Source organism: Rattus rattus, chromosome 13 (assembly GCF_011064425.1).
Source record: "Rattus rattus isolate New Zealand chromosome 13, Rrattus_CSIRO_v1, whole genome shotgun sequence".
Lineage (NCBI taxonomy): Eukaryota > Metazoa > Chordata > Mammalia > Rodentia > Muridae > Rattus > Rattus rattus.
Window position 1 is genome coordinate 49,320,625 of NC_046166.1, and position 20,928 is coordinate 49,341,552.

At 36.4% G+C, this 20,928-nt stretch overlaps 1 protein-coding gene across 1 annotated transcript; it reads right to left on the reverse strand.

Moving 5' to 3' along the window:
- Window positions 1-7,599: 7,599 nt before the first annotated feature.
- On the reverse strand, window positions 7,600-8,683 carry LOC116914337 (eukaryotic translation initiation factor 2 subunit 1-like). Its single transcript, XM_032918559.1, is given in 2 exon segments — window positions 7,600-8,424; window positions 8,426-8,683. Coding segments are annotated over 2 exon segments (1,083 nt in total).
- Between the last annotated feature and the right edge of the window lie 12,245 nt (window positions 8,684-20,928).

A 20,928-nucleotide genomic window follows, 5' to 3' on the forward strand; every position in this document is an offset into this window, starting at 1 on the left:
CCATTGAAGGAGGTAGAGAAAAGATTGAAGGAGCAGAATGTGTTTACAACCCCATAAGAACAACAATACTAACCAACAAGAGTTCCCGCAGATTAAACCACCATCCAACTACACATGGGCAGACACATGGCTCCAGCTGCATATGTAGCAGAGGATGGTCTTGTTAGGCACCAAAGGGAGGAGAAGCCCTTGGTCCTGCCAAGGCTGGACCCCCCAGTGTAGGGGAATGTCAGGGCGGGGAGGGCGGGAAAGGTGCTGTGTGATGTCATTTTCAGATCCTTTCTCTTCTGCACAGCATGTTGCTTCCATTATTATTTCTTTTTTAATGGTATATTTATTTATGAGAATGCTCTTTCTGCATGTACATCTGAAAGCTAGTAGAGGGCATCAGATCCCATGAGAGGTGGTTGTGAGCCACCATGCGGGCCCTGGCATTTGAACTCAGGACCTCTCTCTAGGAACAGCCAGTGCTCTTCACCACTAGGCCCTCTCTCTAGCCCAGTACACTATTATTTCATAATACATATATTTTGACCACAAAAAAGGAAATCAATTAGTCTATCCCAGGTTTTTCACATTTACCTCATTCTCTCATTTCTCTCTCTCTCTTCTCTCTCTCTCTCTCTCTCTCTCTCTCTCTCTCTCCGTCATACACACACACAGAGACACACTGATAACAATATTAATTGGATGAGAAAATGTGGTCTTTGGAATAAAGATATTAATTTTTCTTTACGAGCTTCCATGCTAGCTCGTTTTATTTTGATATTTGTAATTTTTAAAGTCTTTTTTCTACTGTATTTTTTTTTAAAAAATTGGGAAAAATAAAAGCATTACACACCATAATTAACCAAAAACAATTATTGTACAACTTAATGAACTTACATGCAGTTACAATTATACTGCCTTTATGGAGAAAGATCTTGCTTAATTTTTGAAAAACTAATTTTATCTATTTTGTAATTTCATAGCTTGTAAAATAGTACCTTCTCACCACATACACACTGAAGACAATAACAACAGTTTAAAATTATGGATTTTTACAGTTGTTCTCATTTATCTTCTTAATGTAACTGCCACTTCTTAGAAATAACCTTGCTAAAGTAATTTGTTTATAATTAATTCTTTAAAATAAGAGGCACTTTTTAAAAGTTTTATATTGCATTTCTATAATGCTTTATAACAAGAATAGACTTGAAAGGGTGATGTATTGGGGGGGAATTAAGTTACACTCTATTCAAATTCACTAACTAGTAATGTTTTACTTTTATATTGGGATGCAATTCTAACTAGGTAGGTAAAGGAAAATGGTTGCCATGAGTTTGAAGATAGCCTGGTGTACATAGTTAGTTCTAAGCTAGCCTAGGCCACAGTATGTGACCTGTGTCAAATAAAACTTGAGTAGAGGTAAGTGATTAGTTAAATATTTTATTCTGTGAGGATGTTGATTTTATGAATAAGATGCATATTTTTATGATTTATTTACTTTAATATTTATTGGTGTCAAATGATGATTGCAAAGGGTAGTTATAGATAACTAAGATGAATTTTGCTCATGGGTACTTCACGTGGGTATGGTATCAGGTAACTGTAATCTCTGTTAGGAGCCTGAGGCGGAAAGTCACAAATATGATGCCAGCATGGGCTAAATGCTAACTAATTAGTTTTGCAATAGTGGGTATATAAAGTTACAGTAATTGTGTAATAAGTGGTAAACTATAATGAGTTCCATTTTAAACACAACGGTATGGTATGGAATGGTTTTATCAAAGATGTATTCAAAATATACTATAGCAATACACTATAGAATAAATGTCATTCTAGCAGTCCTTTTCTTTCAATAATAATATGGAATAATATGCTTGTCTGAGAAAGCACCAGGAGCTAGTATGAGAGAAGATAGCAACACTAGGAATAAGTAGGTGACCTGGGCAGATGTTTCGGTGGGCATCGTGCTTGCTCTTCAAGGATGAGGACTAAAATTCAGATCCCTGGAACCTCACGAAATGTCTATCAATGTGGTAATGTCAGTTTAGGAAAGGATGGAGACAAATCTCAAGTTCATATTCATCCAACCCATGAACTGGTGAGCCTTAGACTCACCCTGCCTCAGAAATAAGATAGATACTGAGGGAGGCACCAAATGCCTATTACCTCGACATAGATAGGCAAAGGTATATCTACACATGCTTTTATTGACCCACCCCACATACATATAGCACACAAATTACATAAATTCACTGTCATAAAATGAATACAACTTTTAGGACACTTCAAGTCAAGACATTTGACTGCCTCTGAGTGGCATCAGAAAAAAATGAAACTCCATATATGTGCAGGGGTGAGGGTGTATTTTTAAACAGGAATGGGAATCCCATCCAGATGTGTGTTCTGTGAATCTAAACTACGCTGTTCTGAAAAGGACGTTAAAATGAGGTTAACACAAACATCCCCAGGATATCCCTTATAGTAAACATTTTGAATCCATGGGTTGTGGGGTTGGGAGGCTATAAAAGGAATTGGTGGAGTGAAAAAGGTTCTCAGAGTATATTGCATGAAAAAAATTAATTAAAAAAGATGTCTGCTTAGCAAATACTTCACTAAACCTGGAATGGTACAGGAGGATTACCCACTGACACTGTGTAAGAATTGAATTTCATGTAAATTTGAGGTGAATATAATAAGTACTTACAATATAGGTCAAAGATCATATAGACCTGGCAAAGGAAATTCTGTCTGGGATTAAGAGAAAACCAGCTGAGTATAGAGAAATAGATTCATTTTTAAACCATCCTCAAATTATACATTTCTCCCCTGAATAATATCAATTGTAATAAACGGCCACTATAGAAAGAAATGTGGTTTGAAATAACATTTCAAATCAGACTTAGAGGATCTGTAACCATCAGGGTACGTGTAGTTGTCAGCAAAATTTGTAAGACAAATCGCTAATGTTATCTATCATACCACATCCAGTGTGACATTATCCTCTTTGTTTATCATAAAGTACTATGTTCCATTTGTATTGTTTAAAGAATTAAGCTTTCAGGCATTCTAACAGAACTTGAGTACAATAGTTTTGGAATCTTATTGTCTTGGTCAGGGTTTCTATTCTTGCACAAACATCATGACCAAAAAGCAAGTTGGGGAGGAAAGGGTTTATTCAAGTTACACTTCCACACTGCTGTTCATCACCAAAGGAAGTCAGGACTGGAACTCAAGCAGGTCATGAGCAGGATCTGATGCAGAGGCCATGGTGAGATGTTACTTACTGGCTTGCTTCCCCTGGCTTGCTCAGCCTGCTTTCTTATAGAATCCAAGATTACCAGTCCGGGGATGGTAGCAGCCACAGTGGGCCCTCCCACCCTTGATCACTAATTGAGAAAATGCCTTATAGCTGGATCTCATGGAGGCATTTCCACAAGGGAGGTGCCTTTCTCTGGGATAACTCCAGCTTGTGTCAAATTGACACACAAAACCAGCCAGTACACTTATTTAGGTCCAAAAAGAGGAAAGTTCCTGCAATTACATTATGTAGTTATGACTTAGAAAGGGATTTACACTTTAGAAAATGAGTCTAAAGAGATCACCACATTCCACCATGTGAGCACAATGAGTAAGCTTGGACCAGTGAAAGCTGAAAGATGCTGGTTGGAGTTAATGACTAAATACTACTCTGTGAGCATTCCTCTGCTGAGTATGATATTTAAGTGGCACCTATACCTTTTACAAATGCTGTGAGTTGCTGACAACCTGATTTGTCATATTCTCTCTGTATAAATCTCTTCCCCCATGAAGTGTACTGCAGGGCTTGGTGAGGAGTCACATGTTCATTTTACTTTTGGCTTTATGTGATTTTCATCTTAATAATAAAGTTTGAGAGCAAATCCTTCCACGTGAAATGCAGCCAATCCATAGCTGTCTGTCACTTCTGGCACGGTACTGTAAATGATTGCTTGATCATTATTACTTAGTGAGTGGATAGATCACTCAGGTTACAAACTGAGCTGCTGAGCCATGCTGACAGTAAAGCATAGTGGCTGTGTATGATATAATAGAGAAAGGAAATTTGCTGATGCAGGAAAAACGTAATGATAATTCTGGACCAATCAATCACCATGCATCCCTAACAGGAAAAAGGTCATAGCCACAAGGAGAGGGTTGATCTTCAAAGCAAGACAATTTATCCATATTAAAGCGCGCATGCGAGAGAGAAAGAGAAAGAGAGAGAGAGAGAGAGAGAGAGAGAGAGAGAGAGAGAGACAGAGACAGAGACAGAGACAGAGACAGAGACAGAGACAGAGACAGAGACAGAGACAGACAGAGGAGACAAAGAGAGACACAGGAAGACCAAGAGAGAGTGACAGAGAAAAAACTTCTGAAGAGATATATGGAGGTAAGCTGATGTAGTGTTGGGGCATGTGTAAATTCTTATGAGATTATTTCTATTGAATTAGTAAGTGTTAACTATAATCACCAAAGAAAACCAACGATAAAGAGGAAAAGGAAGAAGTTAAATATAGTTTTACATAAACATGGAAATGAATACAGACGGGAGAGATACTGGGGTTTTTTGTTGTTTTCCTTTTTTCCCCCTTTTTTTCTTTTTTCTTTTCTTTGGAAAAGAGGACATTAGATTTTTTTCAGCAAGGAGTTTCAGGAGAAAAATCTCTTGCATTCCCTCTTAGTTCCTACAGTCTTCCTTTTTACTTTTTCTTATTAAAAGATCTTAATGTGGTTATTTTTTAATTTTATTTTGTATCTGATAATTGTTACCTAAAAACTATTTGTGAAGGGCTTTTCTGGCTTCCACTTACATTGTGATCTCTTTCCCCGGCAAGACTTAATCTCTATTGAGGAAGCGTAGCCAAAGCAGTCTTCTAGAAACTCAATGTTAGTTCCCATACTTTTGACATAAATTATTCCTTTTTAACAATAAACTTATCTTTCCCGGGAGATGTTTTATGGAGGCAGAAAACTCTATTAAACTCTGTTAAAAAGAGAAGTGTTTAATCATCAATTTCATGTATGTACATAAAGGAAAAGTATGGTGGATACGTAGTGAAATGTACAGTAAAGCCCATGAGCAAAATGTAAGACAAAACCTTTGTTTATTTGAGTGAACCATTAGAGGCTGAGAAATTGTCCAGAGACTGAAGATATGTTGTCTCCTGAAAGTCTGCACTTGGTGAGATGGGAGAACATGCCGCTGCACCAACCTTGGTCCTGAGATACTCCTTGCCAACCTGGAGTTCTTGTGATTATGGCTAGCCATGGTTAAAGGGAACTGTGATTTATGTGAATGTTCTGCTCTCACAGGTAGCAAAGACAGTGTAACCTTGGTAGTTGGAGCCTTTCCCAGCCCCAATTAACCTTGTGTGATGTTTGAATAAAGTAAATGAAGTGAGCTAGTTGGGTGTCAGTCTTTTCCAAAAAGGCTGAACCCCTTTGCTCTTTTGAGAATTGAAGGCTTAGCATCTTGGTGAGCTTCTCCCTCTACTGTGGTACCTACAAACCACGTCAATCAATTTCTGGCACCCAACATTGAAGACCAGAAGGGGGAGGAGTCCAGAATCACTGGGACTAGAGTTAGAAGAAGTTGGCCTTACAAGAAGGTAAGTGAGTCTCCGATTTTGGCAGAGGTCATGGGAAATTCACCAGCTGGTCTGGGTAATTTCTCATCTCAGCAGCAGAAGTATGTGCACTTAATTCGATGTTTATTGAAAGGAAGCTGGGTGAAAGGGAGAGAAAGATATTGACCTCTTTGCTTTAATTAAAAAGCATTGTCTGTGCTTTAAATCAACTCGAAATGTTCAATTAAAATTGTCGGCATGAAAACTAGTGGTGAGTACTTTAAAATGAGACCACCAGAGAGAAGAGGAAATACCTACAAGGATTTGGTCTTTATGTGCTTTAATTTCAAGTGCCTTAGAACTATTACAGAGTTAACTGTGAGAAATATATAGATCTAGTATAAAGTGGGATAATCTGTCAGTAAGTGAGGAGATTATCTAAGAAGAAATTGAGAGACGAATGATTTGAACAGAGAGGAAGTTTCTCTCCTTCCTTCAAATGAGCTAGATCTAGAAAAGAGTGATCTTGAATTTACTACAGATCTTCAAATACTAAGTAAACAATCAGAAAGGCTCTTGAGACAAAAAAGTAACTTCATGAAACAAGAGGAAGTATATGAAAAAGTTACTTCCCCCCCCAAAGAGAAAGGGTATGATTTTTGTTTTAAAAGTTAACTTCCCAAAAGATGAAGAAGAGTATAAAATAAAGTTACTTCCCAAAAGTAGAAGGGTAAGAAAACAATTTTTTAAAAAAGGTTACTTTCTGAAAGAAGAGAAAGTCTATAAAAGACGGCATTTTTTAAACATGTGTTTGGATTAGAATTAAGCCAAGCAGAGCCTTTCTCATTGAAAGGAAAAGTATTTAATCATACATTTTATGCATGCATTAGATAGGAAGAGGGCAGACATTGTACTCATGAATATCCATGAGTAAAAGATGTCCAAGGCAATGTTTACTGTTTGGAAAAGAGATACAAAGATAGACTCAGGGCACTGGAGCAAATATCATCGACCAATAATATCTTGTGGAACAGTTCACCAACAAGGCCATCATGAGACTGTCACACAGTATCGAAGATTTAATGCACGATACTTCAGATAGTGCTGCTATTGACCTGGCAGTGGGTAAATATCTCAAACAGTCTCTACAAATTCCTTGTAAAATAGCCACTGGTGTAAATGGTTCTATTCCTACAGGACGAGTAGCAATAATTTTGTGAAGAGGTAGTTTCACAGCTCAAGAGTTTATTGTACAACCAGGGTTAGTCGGTGAAGATTATTAAGCTGAAATTGAAATCATAGCATATGTTAATAAACAAACAAATATACACTTATTGTGATAGGATTGCTCAATTAATTATTATTATTCGCAAATCATAGAGATAAAGCAATAAATAGGATAGGAGAAATTAGAAGTATTGGGAGGAAAGTATTTTGGCAAACTGTTATTAATGGTGACAGCCCAAAGTTAAGGTTTATGATAAGTTACTGAAATTGAGGGTTTAGTGGACAGTGAGGATGGTGTATCTATGTTTTCTGAAAAATCTTGGAATCAAAATAGGCTTCTGCAAGAATTCTCCACTCAGTTTATAGGTACCGGGAGCTACTAAAATATTATATCTTACTTTTAAAAGAGTTCACATTGGGAATCCAACTTCAAAAGTTAGTGAGAACTATATTAATGGTGTATTTCCACCATTACGGTTTCACACTGTCAAATAATTAGTGCTAAAACCCATCTGCCCCTCACATTTTTTTTAAATATCCCAGAAATTTATTTGATATTTGCTTGAATAAATTTTATACAGGAAGATTGGGATTGTCTGTGTTTAGAGCCCCTGGTAAATCTCTAAACCATAAGGGTGCCAATCCGGAGACATCAGAAATGAAAACCGCAAGCCCAGTTTTAGGACTGCTATTTAACATCTGTCTCTGGTCAAATCAAGCCACTCCCTTAAAGATGCTTGAGGTGTTAGAGCCACTATGTGAAAACAGCTGACATGAAGGAGGGCATTTAGATTCTGCCTTATCGAATACTTAAATACTTGGAAATAAAAATTTTCAACTTTGAAGTTCTCAATACTGGAAAACTTTCAAGTCTAGCGGTTACAGCCAGAAAGGGCTGCTTCGTACTCCTTGAATTGGACGGTTTTCCAAAAGGTTCATCTTTAGGTTTGGCTTCTATGTCTTCTGCATCATCATCTCCATCCACTTCTGCATTTTCTCTCTCAAGCCGTTCCAGCTGCCTTGCAAGTTCAGTCTCATCTGTCTCTGTGACCACTTTGGACTCCATCTGAACATTGAACACTCTCCTCTTCTCCTTAATCTTCTCTTTGATGACTGCCATAGCCTGATTAAGAACAAAGACTCCTTCTGTCCTCTCTAGGCTCGTTGTTGTCATCACATACCTGGGTGGAGCTATTAGATTAATCTTGATGGGCATAGTTTCTGTAGAACAATTCAAACCTGCTCTCAGGGCTTCTTTTACAGCATCAATGAGTTCATAACCATGGCAAGCTACTTCAAGATCTGCTTGAATCTTGACAGCTTGTGGGGTCAAACGCCTGTTGATATTGTTAACGAGGACTTCTCTGTCATCTTCATTCATATCTAAACTATCCAAGATAGATGGGTCTGAGACTGCATGCTTCAAGGCATCATAGGCACCATATCCAGGTCTCTTGTACTTGTCACCAAAGACCCAGGCAGTCCTCTGGAATAGGCTTTCCAGCTGCTCATCCTTGGTATACTCTAATACCTCAGCAACATGGCGAAGAATGCTATAAACAGTTTTGGATTTTGTGAATTGGTCTTCACATTTGACTGCTTCCTCTGGAGAAACTCTTCTTTTTTGACAAATCTATATATCCTTTTTCTTTATCCACTCTAATGACAACTACACATTCATTTCTGCCAATTTGGATCAGTTTGGTTATAGAACGGATACGTCGTCTGGATAATTCACTAAGAAGAACCATGCCTTCAATGTTGTTATATTCCAACAAGCTGACATAGGCCCCCATTTCAGCAATGGATCTTACAGTCACCATCACTACATCTTCCACCTCAGGAAATTTGTGTTGATAAAATCTACAGCTTAGACCTGGCATTCTGAAGTGTGTGTGTGAATCCTGAACTAGGGTCCCACGCAGGGCTCCTTAATGGCAACGATGAGACTTGGAACACCAACACTGGACCTGCTCCTCACATTTCTATCCCTGCCACTGTCCATTGCTTTGCTAATGTTCCCTGCTTCTACCTCTTCCGAATTATTTTCTTTCCCTTTACTGAATGCCATACAGTTGGAAGCATATATTTTAGGGTCTTTACTAATAAATTCCATTCATTAATAATATATCTTTGAGGGAACTCCATAGCTTTTCACAGATGAATAACTCCTTCCATTTTTCTAACCACATTTTTTCCTCTCTAAACACAATTTGTTGCCTTGAAAATGGCTTTCTTTCATACAATATGTTGTGATTATTAATCCCGCCGCAATCCTATCTCCTTCTCACCTCCCCTACCACCTGAATCCACCCTCTTTAGTCCCTGGCTACAAAGCATACTTATAAAGCATAAAAATAAAATTAAAATATACTAAGATAAAAGAAAAATGGGATCAAACAAACAAATGAACAAACAAAAAGAAGGAAAAGAGCCAGAGAGGGCACAGAAAAAGTTATAAGAGCAGAGATATATTCGTTCATACATACAGGAATCCCGTAAAAACACAAAAGAGAGCCATAATATATACACAAAACTTTTAGGATAAAGAAAACAAGTTAATTAATTCATCAAAGCAATGCAATGTAAAGTACAAAATAAAAAGACAGAAAAATAAAATAAAACCTCTGATGGGACTTTATTCAACAGTAACCTCCAAAAAGGTTGTTGAATTTGTTTTATGTTGGGCATTTATTACTGGGCGTGGACTTACTTAGAAGAAAATGGTTTATTTCCCCAGTGAAAAAACTAATTTTTCACTTTCAAGTGGCTTTGAATTGTGGATAGCTTCCAGATTAAGGATGGCTGCTTTAGTCTTGAGTGTCTCCTTTGGTCCAGACCTGTTTAGGTCCTGTGTTTGCTTTCTCAGTCAATGTCAATCTTGCTGTCTATTGGTTCTGCTAAGTAGGATTGTTGGGGGAAGGGCGGTAAGAGGAGGAGGATGGGGAGGGGAACACCCATATACAAGGGGACAGGGAAGGGTTAGGGGAATGTTTGCTTGGAAACCGGGAAAGGTAATAACAATTAAAATGTAAATAAGAAATAACCAATTTAATAAAGATGGAGAAAAGGAAAAAAAAAGATTTTGCTTCTTTACTGTCCTCCACTCCTTGGCTCCTCACATTTTCTGACTCCTCTTGCACATCCGGTGCAGACCTGTGTAGGTCCCGTGTTAGCTGCCTCAGTCACGTGAGTTCACAAGTGTGTAGGTGCTACTCTGTTTAAAAAGCTTTACCTCTTAGTGTCCTTCATCCCTCGGACTCTTCCCATTTCCTGACTCCTCTCCCACAGGGTTTACCACGCCCTAAGGATAGGGACTTGATAGAAACATCTCACTTAAGGCTGAATGCTCTGAGTCCTCTCATTCTCTGCATAATATCTGGCTCCGAGTCGCTCTAGGTTTTCCCATGTGTCCAGGAGGAAGCTTCTCAGGTCATGGATTAGGAAGGCACTGATCTATGAATTTAGCAGAATGTCATTAGGAGTCATTTTGTTTACATGTACTTTTGAAGAGCAGTGTGTGTGTGTGTGTGTATGTGTGTGTGTGTGTGTGTGTGTGTGTGTGTGTCTGTGTCTGTGTCTGTGTGTTCTCCGAGGTCACTGGCTTTAATCTCTGGCTCTTTGTCACCCAAGAATGGTCAAGTATTGTTTCCATCCCATAGAGTAGCTCTCACACCAAATCATTCATTGTTTGTTTGCTTCCACAAGATCCGTGCCACCATTTCACCAAAACCCATCTTGCTGGCAGGATGCCATTGTAGGGTTTGTACTTGGATAGATGTTTATTCCCCCTTGGTAGTATGCCATGTACCCACTGGTACTCAAAACACTGGTGTTAAGGTCCTTAGTTTTAAGCACAAAATAATGTTTCATTATTTGGTGTGTCACAGTTTATCCATGACTGTGAAGGATATCTTAGTTGCTTCCATTTTTACGCAATCATTAGTGAAGATAATATCATCCCAGTGTAGGCTTTTTATCGAAATATAATTTTTCACCATTAAGCAAACACAAGCAAACAGGATGATCAGTTTATAAGACAGGGTATACTAAGTTTAGTCAGAAAGTGGTGAACAGTCTTCCAAGTGATCTTGTATCATTCTGTCTTCCTATAAAAAATGACAGAGTTCACTGATGTATGGCATATTGAGACAACATTCAGTGTCCTGTGACTTTCATCCAGTGTACAACCTAGTAGTTGTGAACATGTTATTAAATCTATTTCTCCTACTCATCATATGCTGCTTTCTTGAGCAATCATAACCTTGAGTGAAGTTCTAGAATATATAACAACAGTTTTTAAAGAATATTTACACAAAAATTTCAGATGACATATTCTAAATCAATGATAATAAAAAAAACTCAGTAAAGCAAATTCTAAGTACTTTTAAACATAAGATTTTTAAACAGGAGATTACTTGTAATATTATGTGCTAATATCAGGAAATTCAAGGCCATTCAAAATAAATACAATGTTTTAAAAATTCATATGACATTTTCATTGTAATAGATTAAGCCAAACAGAAGCATTTGTTAATCTGATATACATACAGCTTCAGATAACTTTGGTATGTGATCAACTATAGAAGAAAACCATATTTTGAGGGAGTATCTAATAAAAGAAAGTTAATTGTGTCATCTCTACTACCCAAACTCAATTGAGAATACTAATAGAATAATAAAAATCACTAGTATTAAAACAACTCATAGTGACATGAAGCATAAAAATATTGATAGTAAATTTCCATAGAGAATATTAACATTAATGAGCTCATAAAATCATATATTTAAGACCAAGGTATTTCAATATTTCAAAATTTGGATTTCTTCTGCAATCAGCTTGGAGTTTTCCTTTATTAATAAAAACATACGTAACTAACCAGTCGTATCTATAATTACATATAAAGGTATTTTATATAGTTGCTATTAACAAGTTTGTACATTATCCTCCAAGGTAGTCATGAAACTTAAAACCAAAAGAATGAAGAAAATATGAAGTAGATTGACAGAATATGCAGAAATCTTAAATGGGAGTGGGAACATTTGCCACTCCCACATGCTCTCCAGAGAATTCTCAAAAGATACAAAGTGTATGTTATGAGTATCCCGTAGAGTTGCAGCTGCATTTGCAAGTTTCAGGAAGCATAATGAAATATAATTTTGTATTGACAAGGTAAATGTGTAATTCTGGCAGTGCACAGAAAATCATAGAAAGTGACTTCAAGAGAGTGGGACTCAATGCGAAATAAGTCTTCTTGACATGGGTTTTTACTTGCACCTTGGTTGTTCAACTGTACCAGTCCACTGTAGCCAACTTATCTTATTCCAGTTATACATTTTACAGGCACTTATGCAAGGGCATATATTCTTCAGGTATTTTCAGAGTAGAATCGAGACTTAAATATAGGTTCATCCAAGAGCTTCATTATAGCAATTCTGTTTCATTATTATAGAGAGCAAGAAATTTGAGTACACGCTGGCTACAATCTGGAGCTGATCCTCTACCTACTTCTTTTTCTTTTAATTTTTTTTATTAATCACTCCATTAGTTTAGATCTCAAATGATATTCCACTTGCCAGTTGATTTCTTTATCATGGCCAGGAATCAGCAGCTTGCAAGATGTCCACCACAGTGATGACGGTTGCTCTTCCTTACTGTAAATTCTTCATTCTTCATTTTTGTTTTAGATACAAATACTATTTTTTTTTCTATAAACGTCCTAACAACAACAACAAAAAACACAGCAAATTTTATTTCCAAGTAATGTGAAAATCCTCACAGCCAATCAAATTGATGTGGAAAATTAGCCATGGAAATAAATGTGCATTCTGAGAACTGCACTTTTTGTTATGTAGAATATGGTGTAATTCCATAAATGGGACTTCTCATCACTTCTATAAACTGAAATTATTTCCAATTGATTCACTCTCTAGCTATCAACATCCTGAAATCTTGGTTTGGGGTCTTGGTTTTAGTGTTCTCCTAATAATTTCTAGCATGATGTTGCCATAATGACAGACATAAACATCAACATAATAAATTAAAATATTTACACTATGGTGAGCTACCAACGAAAATTTAAGCTTAATGCATTTTGAATCAGATTATTTTTCTCTACCTTTATAATATTTCATTTCATTAGAATCAGTAATTTGTGGAAATTTTACCTGGTAAATGACTATAAAAGAGTTCCAAATAAAAGCAACATTATTAATTTTATAATATTTTTAGTGTTTTATTTGCCTAAATTATTTCTAAATTGCTTAATTATCTCCTGAAGTCAGTGTCATGGTTGTTTGTTGAGTTCTGTGACCCATACATGTTAGAAATTGAGTATCATAGATGGAATGAGTAAAAAAAAAATTAATCAATTTATTTTATTTTATTTTTTTTAGTATAGAATAGAGTTTATTCAGGGCATGAGGAGGGGAGTTAAGAGGATAGTAGGGCAGAGGAGAGAGAGAGAGAGAGAGAGAGAGAGAGAGAGAGAGAGAGAGAGAGAGAGAGAGAGCGAGCAGGAGCAAGAGAGCACAATTTATTTTTAAAATAATTGATTCTTTGCCACTTAAATTTTCATTTTATAACATGATATTTAGAGCTCTTTCTTAATAGCCTTTATAATAATAATAGTAGTAGTAGTAATAATTATTAATCATTCCATTCATTTATATCTCAAATGATATGCTAATTCCTAGTTACCCCTCCACACACCCCCATCTCACATCTGCCCTCTTCTCCCTCTCCTTTGCCTCTATGAGGGTGCTTCTCCCGCCTTATCCCTCTCCACTCCTCCAGAATCCCCCTATACTGGGGCATCAAGCCTTCACAGGAGCAAGGGTCTCCCCTTCCATTGATGTCAGACAAGGTCATCCTCTGCTGCATATGGTCTAGAGCCATGGATCCCGCCATGTAATCTCCTTGTTTGGTGGTCTAGCCCCTGGGAGCACTGGGTGGTCTGAGCAACTGACATTGTTCTTCCTATGGGGTTGCAATCCCTCTCTGCTCCTCCAGTCTTTCCTCTGCCCCACAGGGATCCCTGAACTGAGTCTAATGGTTGGCGCCAACCATCCATATCTGCATTGGTCAGGTGCTGAGAGAACCTCTCAAGGATTAACCAGCCACACCAGGTTTCTGACAGCAAGCTCTTCTTGGCCACAGCAACTCTGTCGGGTGTTGCTGTCTGCAGACGGGATGGATACAGTGAAGCATTCCATTTTCTAACTCCACGCCAGCGAACAACGTTCTGAATAGGCCAACAATGTAATACCATATTGGAAATGAAAGGAAATTTGTGGGCTGGAGTATTTGAGTCGGGTAGCATTCAGTTTCTTCAACTATTAACAAGAGAAGCCGAGGAACAGCTTTAGTTACAGTGGATTGACCTTTACAGATTTATCTCACATGTTTTAAAATGATGCACTTGCAAGATTAAAGCTGTCTGTGACTTTAAAATTTTTTCAATACCTTTTTAGTAGCTAAAATCATTTGGATATAATAAAGGGTTTTGTCAAGGACAAGTAATTGATTTTCAGTGTGAACTCAAATCTAACACTAAATTTAATGTATTTTACCTTCTGAATATAGCTTGAAAGTCCTTTACAGCAGAATGAAAGAAAAAGTGAGTATTCTATTTTATTTCTAATGGATAAATATATTTTATTTTTTCATATAAAGGTATTTTATATGATTTACTTCCCGTTCTTGAAAATACTTCTGAATTCTCTATAAAGGATGACTATAACTAGGCACTGAGGAAGAATTACGAAACGCATTAGTGTAAAATGTACCTCTAATATTGATCAGTGAAGTTTAATATCTAATCTCTTATTCCTTTTTATATATATTTGTGTCTATGCATTGAGCAATGCCTAGTTAAATCTTGCATTTATCATCTATATTAAAAGTGTACAGTTTTGAAGGTCACTTAATAATTTAGGTATTTACATTTTTAGGAAGTAAACATATGATGATACAAACTAACGAGGATTTATCTTTAAATTCAAGAATCTAACAAAACACCTTTAGTATTTCAGTATTAAAAAGAAAATTGGTTTGAATAGTTAGAGAATTCTAAATATTAAAGGAAAGTTATTAAGGATGTCACATGTCATCCTTACTAGAAGTAATGATTCTTCTCTAGTGGAAATATCTTTGAAGATTATTAATTCTATATAAAAATTTTGCACATTATATGTCTGTATAAGGCAATAATAGTCAAAGAGAAAGAGGCTTCCAGCTGAATGACGGGACCGGATAAGGAGGGAGCTACAGAGAAGCTACATGCGATAAACTAGAGAAGGAAAGTAGTGGAACATTATTTCAGTTTAAACTATAAATAAAGGGGTTGGGGATTTAGCTCAGTGGGGACTAGCAAGCGCAAGGCCCTGGGTTCGGTCCCCAGCTCCGAAAAAAAGAAAAAGAAAAAAATATAAATAAATAAGAACCACCACTTACATATGTGCCCACAGGACTACATGTGCTTACACATGCCCATGAGCCCTCCTACTCTAACAAGTCCTTCACTGAGATACTGAGGAGGTAATAGAACAAACGTGTGGAGTGCATGATGAACACCACACATGGTTAAAAAGAAAGGCCCATTTTATATTTGTGCGTTTTTACTATTTCTTTACTATGTCGTTTTTACTGACTCATCATTGATTTTAACAAAGTATTTTAAGAGGAATTTACACCAATTCATCTTGGAATTTTGTTTTGCTTGTTTAAAAAAAAAATTGGAAGGGGCCAGAAATTCATTATGAATTCAAATACATCCTATCTAAAAGAAAGTTTTAATTTAAAATGAAACAATTATGAGCCAACATTCCTTCTGTTGAACTTTACTGTAAAAAGAACAATGAATAATAGTAAATAAATTATTACTGAATATAAATTATCAAATAACCATTAAGTGAAAGGTATGCTACAAGAATTATACACTATAATACATTGTAACTAAGATTTATTTTGATGTGCATGAATGCTTAAAAACACAAAAATCAATCCAGTCAAACATCACAGTAATTGAAAAAAAAGGAAAAATAATATATGATCATCTCAATTGATATTAAGTCACTTTTCTTTATATATAATATGATTTTATATCTATACATCTATAAATCCCCCCAAAATATTGATATTGTCAAATGATAAAGATGACCTGCAAAGTTAGCAGATAAAATTAAACACACAATTAGTTCTAGCTATATTTGAACTGACCAATCTGAATAGGAAATTAGAAATTAAATGTCATGTATCATAGCCCTGATATAAATAAATAAAATAATCTAAAACTAACCCATGGAAAAAGACATGCTAAATGAAAAATAAAAAAAAATACCTGAGAGAAGTTAAAGGAAACATTAATAGAAAAATACTCAATGTTCATGAATTGTAGGAGAGGATAAAATGAAAATACCATGATTGGGCAAAGTAATAAAATTCCAGTGCAATTTACATAGATATCTAAATGGTGATTTTCTTTTTTGAAATGCTACGTTGCTCTAAATTTCACATATGATGTAATATAACTCTCAATACACAAGTCTTGAAAGAGAAACTTTCAGGAGTCTTCACACATGTTTGTTTGTAAACACACTATAAAACCACAATGATCACAATACTGTGATAAAGGCAGAATTATACACATGCAATTCAAAACCAAGACATAGAGTCTAGAGATGAGGTTCCCTGCACATGAGTAAATGTTTATTGACAAACATATCAAAAAAGATATTTGGAATAATAGTAGAAACAACATCATATGTCTACCTCACAAATACTGAGGTTGAGGAATATCCTAACAGACAACCAAATACTAACTGAAGAGCAATGAGCTAATGGAAGACCTGAAATAATACATATGTTTGTGGTAAACACAAGGCAAACATCTTAAGTTGTTGGACATAGCACTAAATACAGAGGCAATCAGAAAAAATGACTCATTGCATCTTAGGATTTTTTTTTAATAATTAAAGTTTATCAAAAGAGACTGATAGCAGAATAAAGAGGCAATTCACGAAATATAGTGAAAATGTATAAAAACACATAATTACACTAAAGAATCTCCTGCATCAATGCTCAGCACCTCTAATCATTAGGGAAATACCTATCCAAACTACTGTCATAACTACTGTTCAGCATAGGAAAGCATATACGTGCTAACAAGAGTGCAGAGAAGTTAAAAGCTCTTTACATTGTCTGTGAGAAGGTTAAATGGCTGCCCTGTAAGACTATAAAAGTTAAACTGAAAATTAACATGAAAAATTTTAGGTCTGAATGTATATGTGGCATTCGGATACAGAATCTAGAAACTGTATTTCTACACCCTTGATTTTGAGAATAACAGCTAAAGTGTAGAAGCAATAAAAGCATTAACACACTAATGAGCAGGCAAAAATAGATTATATATGTGATGAAATATTATTTAGATTTTTAAAGAAAGTATTTAAGAAAATTTTGTGACATTATGCTAAATATAATATTTAGCATGGGAGCACACGTATGCAAAATATGTGGTATTTAACATAGTAAGAATGATAGAAACAACTCAAATTTTAAGCCAGCAATTAGGAAGAGAGAAAATTAATTGATTCAAAATGTGCATATGAAATTAAAAGATGGAGTATTGGTAAATCTAATTACCACCTCAACTGAACCTAGAATCAGCTGGGAAGACAATCTCAATGAAGGAATGCGTAGACAAGGTTTGCCTTGGATACACTGTCAGGACAGTAATTGAATGTTCTTGCTAATGATTGAAAGGACCTTGAGTATGGAGTGAACTCTTCCTGACAATTCCTAAAAATATATTTTAAAAAATTTGAAGGAAATTTTGAAACTTTGGGGAACTGGAAGTAAATACATTGTGCAGATAAATAAACTCTGCTAATAATGAGGTAACCTTGGAGACAATTTTTCAGATATCTTTTTGTTTCCACAAAAATGGAAGACACATACATCCTTGATGATATTCTCCAAGGGATATGCCCTAACTTATATTTATGCTGATCATGGAAGGATTCATGTTACAGATGAATTGGATATGTTTTGTTTTGAAATTCTTCACCCGTTTTCCACAAGAGGTGAAATTATAATTATTTTATGTAGACCTTAAATAATTACTGATGAGATATTTAATGTTATTTTTAGCATTACTCACTGGACAGCTTGCAAATTTAAGTTTTAGTTTGCCTAGTGTATTGCGAAGAATTTTACTGCAAGCTGCTATGGAGAGATCCCTTGGGAGTCTTGCTATAAGCTGGTTTTTATGTATAGTGCTGAAATATCACACCCCAGGGCATGTTATTTAGTGAATCTTACACTTTAATGGTCAAGCTAACCATGTTAAAAATGAAGTTTCAATAGATAAGGGGGGAGACCTGAGAATCTGCATTTCTGATAGCCTCCGTCAATCACCTTTAAATTAGCGTCGGTTAGTTTTGAAGGAAATTGAATGTTTGCAGGAAGCAGAGTGATGGAGGAAAGATAAAAGCTCTCCTGCTATGTTGGAGAAAGATACATTAAATCATCAAACAGATACCTTGGAGTCATGTGATCCTTCCATGTTAGTTCCAGGTCCCAATCTAATTTATCAAACTATATTTGGCTGTTCCAGACGCCTCATACAAATGCAGCCATACAACAAGTGAAACTTCATTTAACATGAAAGGTAAACTATTACCTTTTACAGTCTATCCACTTAATAATCTATCCTATCTGTCAAGCTAGTCTCTAAATGGAACTTGTCCACAGTTTTGTTTTAACACTGTGAATGTGCTAATGTGCTATAATTAACTGAACCCCTTTCCTCGGAGTAATCATTCAGGTAGCTTCAGGGTGTTATGATTGTCGGCAATCAACAAACTGTGGCATGCATATGAACTTTCTCGGTGATCTGATATGTCACTAGAGTGAATTCCTAAAAGGGGGATTTCTGATCAGAAAGTAAGGGCAACATATAACTCAAATAGGTCTTAGCAAATTCTCTCCAGTCTCTTGAATCTGTGGTGATTTCTGTAACATGATTTTGCTCAGACTTGTTAACTCTAGCTGTATAATTGTTATTTAAATGATAAGTGTAAGAAAAAACCCTAGGGATTTGAAAATGAAATCCTTAGTGTCTGAATTTGACATTTCCTCTCTTTGGATGTTGTGATGGTTAGGTTTTGTTTTGTTTGTTTGTTTGTTTGTTGTTGTTGTTTTTGTTGTTGTTTCATATTAAGCCATCCAGAAGCAGAGAAACTCAATTGAGAAATGGTCTCAGCTGGGAGGGGAGAATGTCTGTGGAGCACTTTTCTGACTAATGATTTCTATGCGATGGCCTGGCCTAGTAGGAACAGTAGCTCTTGTGAGCAGGGGGTTCTAACTATGTAAGAAATCAAGCTAAGGAAGCCATGGGATCAAGCCAGTAAGTAGTCCTCCTCCATGACTTCTGCTTGAGTTCCTGCCCTGGCTTCTATCAGTGATGGATGATGATCTGAGCATTGTAAAATAAAACAAACCCTTTCCCCCTCAGTTTATGTTTGGCCAGTATTTTGCCATCACAACAGAGGAGAAACCATACCAGAAATTAGTACTAGAAAGCAGGAAAGTTGCTGTTGATAGACCTTACCATAAAACCTTTATATATTATGTTTTCTGGGAGGAAGGTAGAGATTTCAGAGTAGTGTTTGAGAAACGTCAGTATTCAGTTAGCTTTGGGAAATTCAGAAGATAATGCTAAGAGAAATGCATATGTTGAAGGCCTGCATCAAGAAGCTTTAGAGCAAAGCAAATCTTATTGAATACTGGTATAAAATGATATAAATGGTATTTTGGATTAAGAATGTGTACACACAAAACTTATACTTCACTAGGGTTACTAATGCTACATTCTTGGGACCTGAAGAATCAGCTATGAAATCTATTGTCAATAAAAGGAAAAAAAAAGTCATCAAAGAAAACGAGATCAATAGTACTGAAGTTTCCTTATCACTTTAACTGACGTTGTGCACCCACATTCTTAAACTAGACTCAAAGATTGTAGCAGAAGTAGTGTGGCTTTGACCATCCCATGTTCCTAGGATCTGCCAAGTTCATTTGCAACTGTGGTTCCAGGCAAAACATGAACCCCTCCTCTCAACACTCTGTTATTGCCTTGGGTGCATGTTCAGCCTTCCAACTTCTGTTTAGACATTTTAAAACTTTTTATTTATTATTATTTTTACTTATTCACTTCATATCCCACTCATTGCCCCCTGCCAGTCACTCTCTTTCACAATCCTCCCATTCTCCCCTCCCCCGCTTCTCCTCTGAGTAGGTTGGGCCCCTTGGGAAGACACTCCCACCCTCACCCCGTGCAACCTTTCAGTACAAGTTTCTGCAAGGCCAAGCACTTCCTCTCCCACCAAGGCCAACCCAGCTAGAACATATCCCACATATAGGCAACAGCTTTGGAAATAGCCCCCATTCCAGTTCCTACGGTCCTACGTGAAGACCAAACTGCACATCCTCTACATATGTGCATGGAGGTCTACATCCAACCTGTGAATGTTCTTTGGTTGCTACTTCAGTCTCTGAGAGCCCCCAAGGGTCCAGGTTATTTGATTCTGTTGGTCTTCCTGTGGAGTTCCCAAACCCTCAGGGCCCATAATGCTTCTTCCCATTTTTCCTAAGAGTCCTAATGCTCCTTTCACAGTTTGGCTGTGGGTGTCTGTTTCTGTCCTGTTTAGACTTTCTGAAATGGGTAGTATTTGTTTCAATCGCAGTCCTAGTTGCTCTACAGCCATAGCGTTAATCTTCTCTTTCACCACATAAAAGACGCCTTTCTTCTCCCTGGGTATTTCAGAACCTAGACTATGTCTCACTGAAGCACAAAAACATTAGGAAGGGAGACTATCTATCTATCTATCTATCTATCTATCTATCTATCTATCTATCTATCTATCTATCTATCTATCTATCCATCTATCTCTATATCTGTCTATCTATCTATATCTATTTATCTATCTATTTAGAGAGAGAGAGAGAGAGAGAGAGAGAGAGAGAGAGAGAGAGAGAGAGAGAGAGAGAAGGGGGGAGAGAGAGAGTCAAGTGAAAAAATTCATTGGATGTATGTAGTGAGAGTCAGCACATAGTGTGTTTTAG